Here is a 6,522-nt window from a genome sequence, read left to right as displayed (position 1 = left end):
AAGGAACTAAATAGTGGAATACAACAAGCTCATCTCTGTTTTGTCCTTTATTTGTTGTTGTTCTTTTTGGTCTTATTCTATATATATATATACACTATGTGCATGGAAAGAGTTTTAATCGACCGTTGCACAAAAACGCCTTTTGCGTGTTACGCTCGCCACGGCCCACATTGCCTCGTGGGGCCCATTTAAATAACCCTCCCTCGTATCTATCAGCTGAAAATAATTCCCAAACTACCCCTGTTCTTAGCTCCATCATATATATAAATTCGTTGACTACACTGAGTCTGATAAACATTGAAAACAAAATCTTGTTATAGAGAGGAAAATTAGAGCATAATATCCTCTGTACTTTTGTTTATAGAAAGTTTAAATCAATAATCCTTATTTTGAGAAACAAATAATAATTTGTTTTGACTAAGGAAACCAAAAAAAAAAAAAAAAAAAGAAGGGTGAAAACGTCATTTAAGGAGATAAACAGTGGTAAATGATGCCATTGTCCTTCACTCTCTGAACTCTTCAAGTCTGAAGAAAAAAAATAGAAAACATAAATCCTTAAAAGAAGATTGCTCTACTACAACGAAGAAGAAGAAGAAGAAGAAGTAGAGAGAAAGAGAGAGAGGAACGGCGCCGTGAAAACTGAATTCGTCACTGAGGTTGGTAATTTCCGAGTCTCTGTTCTTTTCTATTTTGCTGTTGAGGAAACTCATATACTAGATGATGATGATGATGATTCGAATTTCGAAGAGTGAGAGTCTTTGGTTTAATTTTTTTTTTTATCTAAAATTAACTGAAGATCCTTTCTTTGTAATTGAAGTGTAGGAGAAAGAGTGATGGACTCATCAAAATGGTGGTGGATTGGAAATCACAACACCACTAATTTCTCTCCTTGGCTTCATTCTACTCTCTCTGGTATTTGTTTCTCTTTTTCTCTATTTTCTGATTTGGTTCTGCTCATCATGTCAATTTCTTAAGTTTTGATTTTGGTATATATTTGTGTCTGTCTGTCTATTGAATTCAAAGGTATTTTGTTATGATGTTCTGTGACAATTGAGTAGTGATAAAAAGGTGTTTAATTTTTTCATTGATATTTTTGACATGGTGAAGTTTGCTTCTGCTAATGTGTTGATTTTGGTCTATGGTCTTTTTAGTTTTCTCTCAAAGGTAATTCCTTTTTCTGTTTTCTTGTTGATATTGGTATAGAATAGTCGTCGTTAAGGTTTGTTGGAGAAGCTGACTCTGCTTTTGTTATCTTATCTTTGTTTATGACTTTCTTAGACTAGAGATAGTAGTAGTGAAAAAAGTGTTCAACTTTATTTAGATTTTGACATGGTGAAATCTGATTTTTGTAATTGTAGAATTGGATGAAAAGACAAAGCAAATGCTGAGAGTGATTGATGAGGATGCGGATTCTTTCGCCGCAAGAGCTGAGATGTATTATAAGAGGCGACCTGAGCTTGTAGCCGTGGTGGAAGAATTCTACCGTTCTCATCGCTCCTTGGTCGAGAGGTACGACTTGTTGAGACCTTCTTCTGTGCACAAACATGGCTCATCAGATTTTCATGACAAGTCGTCATCAACTTGTGATGATGTGTCTTCTTGGTCTGAGGCTTGCGAGACTCATGAAGAGTACGCAGAGTCTGAAGTAGATGACGGTGAAAGGAAATGGGTTGATGATGAAGGTGAAATCAATGGCATTGTCGAGGAGATGGAATCATCGCAAGTCGGTTATGGTGAAGATAATGGAGATTATGAGATGATGAAGGAAGAGATAGAGAGGCTGAGAGAGGAGAATAAGGTTTACAGGGGAATGGTGATGGAGAAAGATGAAGAGAAGAGAGAAGCTATAAGGCAAATGAGTTTAGCAATACAAATGCTTAAAGAAGAGAACTCAGATCTCAAGAAACGTGTTCCTACTGTTGTTGCTGCAAAGAATAAGGAAGGTGATAGTAGTTCTCAAAGGAAGCAACACATGTGGAAGCCATTTGAAGGGTTGTGGGGGAAAGTAGTAGGAAACTGGGTTCTTCCAAACACAGATTCTACTGCCAGAGAGCTCATGACTCTTTAGACAGCCAGGTCTGTGTGTGTGTGTGTGTGTGTGTGTGTGATCAAGAACAGAAACTGAGGAATTTTCGTCAAAGTTTAAACATCTTTGTACTCTGTGACAGGGGTAGGGTATACTCAAGTAGTAGTTAGTGTAAGGTTTCAGGATTACAGTTATAGCCAAGTCCATGAAGGTTTGTGTTACATTATCTATAGTTGTTNTTTTTTTTTTTTTTTTTTTTTTTTTTAATAATTGTTCTTTCTTTCCAAATCAATTTTTTTTTGTTCTTTTAATATCTGTAAGTTCTTTTTTTTTTGTGTACTATTGATGGTTATAATAAGTTGTTGTTACAAGATATTGACAATAATTTATATAATTTAAAAACGTTGTCGGTCCTTTTCACTTATTCATCTTCAACATTCCAGTTCTTCCCCTATCGGAGCTCGCCATCATCGCCTCACTGTAAATCGCTGCCTCCAAATACAGCTTTTGAAATTTTCAATTGTAGAATTTGTTTCTATGAATTTTTCAACTGTAGAAGTAGAATCACTTGCTCCGGGCTATAAGCAAGAAAGGTTGTTACGCTAGAAAGGAACAATCTCATTCCTCAGTCATCTCTTAGTAAGTATTCAATGTTTATACGGAACCTTCTTATATATGAGGAGGGTTTGACCAAACCGAGATTAAATACTCGGTTAACATAAACCGTTTTAAATCAGTTTCACCCCTATTCTATTATTCTAATATGCTCTGTTTTGATTTCTCTGCCAGATACAGAAAGTGAGAGGAACGTTGCCGATGATGCTACGGAAGCTGTGAGAGGGTATTCTGATATAAACATCAGTGCATTTTGTATTTTCTGAAAAATGATTTAAGATTAGTTTTCAAATCTTCAGGCCTAACTACAGTTCCATTGGAGCGGCAAGCAATGAAGATGTGCAAGACAAACATGTTGATTCATCTTGTAAAGGTCAAATGTGATTTTAAAACCTAAGCAACATATTCCATCTAGCTCTTTCTGACTGGGGAACCACACGAATAACTTCACAATTCAAACACAAATCAGTAAATATTACTTCAACGTGTGGTAACAACTGCAACAAACAAGGGCATGACATGCCTTACAAGATGAGGCTCCTCAAGGTTACGAACAATATGATGAGTTGCGAGAACATTACTTGCACAATTGTAGAGGCAAGTCCAAGCAACGACAAAAAAAGGTTCCCATCACCAACTGTTACAGCTAGGCAACTCTGTGTTAAACAAAAAAGGTACACTAGTTATTCTCTCACATCACATCCACAATAAAACCCGCCCAATCTCAAAACTAAGGAGCTTTATCACCAAAATCTTCTACCTTCAGTTCAGTGAGTCCCCAAGAGGTCACAATATCCAGCAAGTACAACTTATTTTAATCACGTATATAATGACAGTTGACATCCGTACCTAATAGGGAAAACTCTCTCCCGTTAGGAGGAATATGAGCAACACCAATCCACAACACAAGATATAGGCCTGAAATCTACACAAGTTCTAGCCCCGAAATCACAAATAGCCACCTTATGCCATTACTCAGCAACAATCTCGAGCCTTCTGTATCAGAGGACATACTTAGCAGTTGTAAAGGACATGACCCCTCAAGAGTTTTGTCAAATATAGCGATAGTGTTAAGACCTGCATCAAGTAAAACAATGAACCAAAGAAAAGCAAAGCAAGTAAGAACCACAGAAAAAACAGAAAGAAGGTAAGGTACGACTGGCAGATCAAAGCTATCCTCCAATACTGAAAAGAATTGACAGACACTTCAGTCAACTCCAAAGAAATTGCGTCCCATGAAAACTTCATTAACTACAATCCAGCGTAGGCTTCCCTCAGTGGCATCCATGGCACAACGCTCTCTACAAAACCCCATAAAAATCAGGTGTCCGAGAAACAAAAAAACACCACAGGTGTCAGAGAAAACTGCAAATAAAAATCCATCCCTCTCTGCCAATAAATATAAATGGAGCATGCCTCCTTTGCATCCTCACTAGACCTCTAATGAAGGGATTTATTATTTTATATAAAAGAAGCTACCATCACAGCATATGTCATTGGGATCAAACAATAGGAATAGATGTATCATATTCCAGATGCAGAGTAGGCCAGGAGGCATCTGCATCTGAAGTTATTATTCCACAGCAATAGCCCTAGCAGTTTGGATAATGTCACCAATCACCATACGGACCTGACCATCAACATATATCATGAAGTGTTATTAACAAGATATATCATGAAGTGTTACTAACAAGATAAACAATAACTTTTAGTCATTGGCCTTTCTGGCCTTTAAGAAAAATATAATCGAACTAAAGAAGTACCTTGACACCAGCATTTTAACACAGCTGAACTGAATCGTTTGACTCCTCGTCTACATGGATCCTGTGCACAATTCAAACATTTCGATAAGAAACACTACCAAGAATATTGCAGGACATGATATGCAGGTTTTTGTCTAATCTAAAAAATGTGTCTAAGAATGGAGCATCATGCAATGTAAAACGGTTAAAGTGACCTCAAAGGACGAGAGCAACAATTACCACAAATTGTATATTTCACTAAATCTCCGGATAAATCATAAACCAAATGGATCCTTACCTTTAATCCTTTCTGCCTCCCTGTCAGCAAATAAAATCCCATGAGCAATGTCAAAGAACTTATCTAGAAATTATTCATTTTCATTCAAGATATGAAAGCTTGAAACTTACCTCTGGACAAAAAGTAGTGAGAGATATCCTACCAGCATAACACCATTTCCATCTGCCACTTTACAGCCAGACATTAAGAATGGGTCCTTGTTAGAGTCTTTGTTACCCTAGCAAGAAAAGGGAAGTCGACTGTTAAGAATTATACCAAAGCGAGAAGAGAAAGTCACTAATTTCACTATGATAGGAAACAAGAAAACACACGATTTTTCTCTCTCCAGTCATGCTAGACTCATCAAGGGGAAGAGAATGGCTAGAGATCAGTACTCCACCCGCAGGAACCTAAAGATAAACTATAATTTCGATTAGACAAAAACAAAATGTAAAAGAGAGAATAATCTACCTGATTTCCAATGTTGGAAGGTACGGCATCATAGATTGAAATTGCCACTCGTCTTCCACGTCTTGTCACCAGCAGCAATCAACACATGTGTAGTGTAACTAAGGAAGGAACAAGAAAAAGAGTATTGATGAAAAATTACATTGGTGCAAATATATACCTCCCGATGAAAGTGTCTTTTTTCATCATTCAAGTTTTAAGGCTGTTTGTAGTCACTGGCAGCTGCAGAGGAGAAGAAAGCATCAGAACAACACTAAGAGTCACTATAAAAAAATTATCATATTAAGTGAAAAATTACCTGTGAAAACAAACCTCTCTTTTTTTTTTTTTTTATTCCAAGTGCTAAAGACAATACTGCAACAACCATCAAAGTGAGATCATGCATGGCAAGCAACCGAAAGAAACCTCTGTAAAGAAAAAAAAAACCAACACGCCATATGAGAAAGTGAGCAGGGAGAACTTAAGCAACACAGGACAATTAACAAAGGTGCATCTTCATACCAGAAACCATAAATGGTCTTGGGCTTTACCAAGTCATCACCATCCCCACTGATGCCTTTGGAGGAACCTAGAGAAAAATTATTAATTTTGATTAGACACATGGAAGTATATATGGACAAAAACAAAATGAAAAGGAAAGAATAGATCACCCACCTGATTGCCAATTTAATGACTTTCAAAGATGAAAGATTACCTGAAGCCTCCCTGCATTAGCCATGATATCTACATAGACACAACTCTTTTTAGCTTTTTCCTTAACAGTAATGGGAAGGAAGTGAACCACCATAAGTAAATCTCCATCATCTAGAGAAGCTGCAACAACAAAAACAAAAAGTCTCAGTCTCACTTATGGATGGGGACTACTGAAGCGTACTGAGTGCTTGTGAGTAATGGAACGACTTGCCTGCGTAAAGCAAAAAATTCAGATGACAGTTGGAACATAAACACGCACACACACCTGTTAAACCCAAAAGAAACAAACAAACCCATTAGAAAGCAAATTAGGATCACTTTTATGGAAGTGGACAAGGGAAGCCAGCCGCCAACCATTTTCGGTCTGAATCTACTTCATCCTCCAAAAAATCTGGCAGGAACACACAAACACACATCTGTTTCACCCAAAAGAAACAAACAAACCCATTATTTAAGATCACCATATGAACAAATGGTAGACTCTTATTTCAAAAGCAAAAACATTCACACGCCAAATAAAGATAAGAGAAGAGTTAAGGAATCAAAGTATTTCACATGTTTACCTGTGGAAGGGAATTCTTGGCATGAGGCAATGACAAGTACCTTTTAGTTGAAAGGATGGTGCGTTGAATTCTAGTGTCTTGTCGAGTTCCAACTTCAGTAGCACCTTGTTGTTGACAAAAAAAAAAAAAAAAGGGGGG

The 6,522-nt window shown here is 37.1% G+C and overlaps 1 protein-coding gene and 1 long non-coding RNA gene across 18 annotated transcripts in view; one reads left to right on the top strand and one right to left on the bottom strand.

The window, feature by feature from the left end:
- LOC104760836 (protein NETWORKED 3A-like) lies at window positions 473-2,252 on the top strand. Of its 3 annotated transcripts, none has more exons than XM_019242997.1 (3): window positions 473-656; window positions 823-912; window positions 1,359-2,252. In XM_019242997.1, the coding sequence occupies exons 2-3, from the start codon at window positions 834-836 to the stop codon at window positions 2,066-2,068; spliced, it is 789 nt and encodes a 262-aa protein (XP_019098542.1). In that variant the 5' UTR covers window positions 473-656; window positions 823-833; the 3' UTR covers window positions 2,069-2,252. The 3 variants fall into 3 exon arrangements, with proteins under 3 accessions (XP_019098542.1, XP_010482121.1, XP_010482112.1); XM_010483819.2 differs by having other exon boundaries at window positions 473-660; window positions 818-912; XM_010483810.2 differs by having other exon boundaries at window positions 474-656; window positions 818-912.
- Window positions 3,634-6,522, bottom strand: part of LOC104760787 — a 7,520-nt gene continuing 4,631 nt past the window's right edge. For 4 of the 15 annotated variants that reach the window (XR_002037245.1, XR_002037247.1, XR_002037248.1 and 1 more), the window contains 11 exons: window positions 6,385-6,488; window positions 6,176-6,237; window positions 5,783-5,851; window positions 5,630-5,696; window positions 5,427-5,535; window positions 5,289-5,350; window positions 4,993-5,192; window positions 4,792-4,898; window positions 4,682-4,701; window positions 4,405-4,465; window positions 3,634-4,271 (listed from right to left, as the gene is read on the bottom strand). This is a non-coding gene — a long non-coding RNA (uncharacterized LOC104760787). Of the gene's footprint in view, window positions 4,272-4,404; window positions 4,466-4,623; window positions 4,702-4,791; window positions 4,899-4,992; window positions 5,193-5,288; window positions 5,351-5,426; window positions 5,536-5,629; window positions 5,697-5,782; window positions 5,852-6,175; window positions 6,238-6,384; window positions 6,489-6,522 lie in introns of all 15 variants that reach the window. The other 11 variants (XR_002037253.1, XR_002037258.1, XR_002037262.1 and 8 more) reach the window with 11 other exon arrangements.

The sequence above is a fragment of the Camelina sativa genome, chromosome 3 (assembly GCF_000633955.1).
Source record: "Camelina sativa cultivar DH55 chromosome 3, Cs, whole genome shotgun sequence".
NCBI lineage: Eukaryota > Viridiplantae > Streptophyta > Magnoliopsida > Brassicales > Brassicaceae > Camelina > Camelina sativa.
The sequence above is the reverse complement of the archived record's forward strand: the minus strand, read 5'-3'. Positions and strand labels throughout refer to the sequence as shown.

Bases quoted from the DNA above. Each gene is read 5' to 3' on its own strand.
- LOC104760836 (XM_019242997.1), top strand. From the start codon at position 834: ATGGACTCATCAAAATGGTGGTGGATTGGAAATCACAACACCACTAAT. The intron at 913-1,358 runs GTATTTGTTTCT...TTGTAATTGTAG, and splicing joins GCTTCATTCTACTCTCTCTG to AATTGGATGAAAAGACAAAG.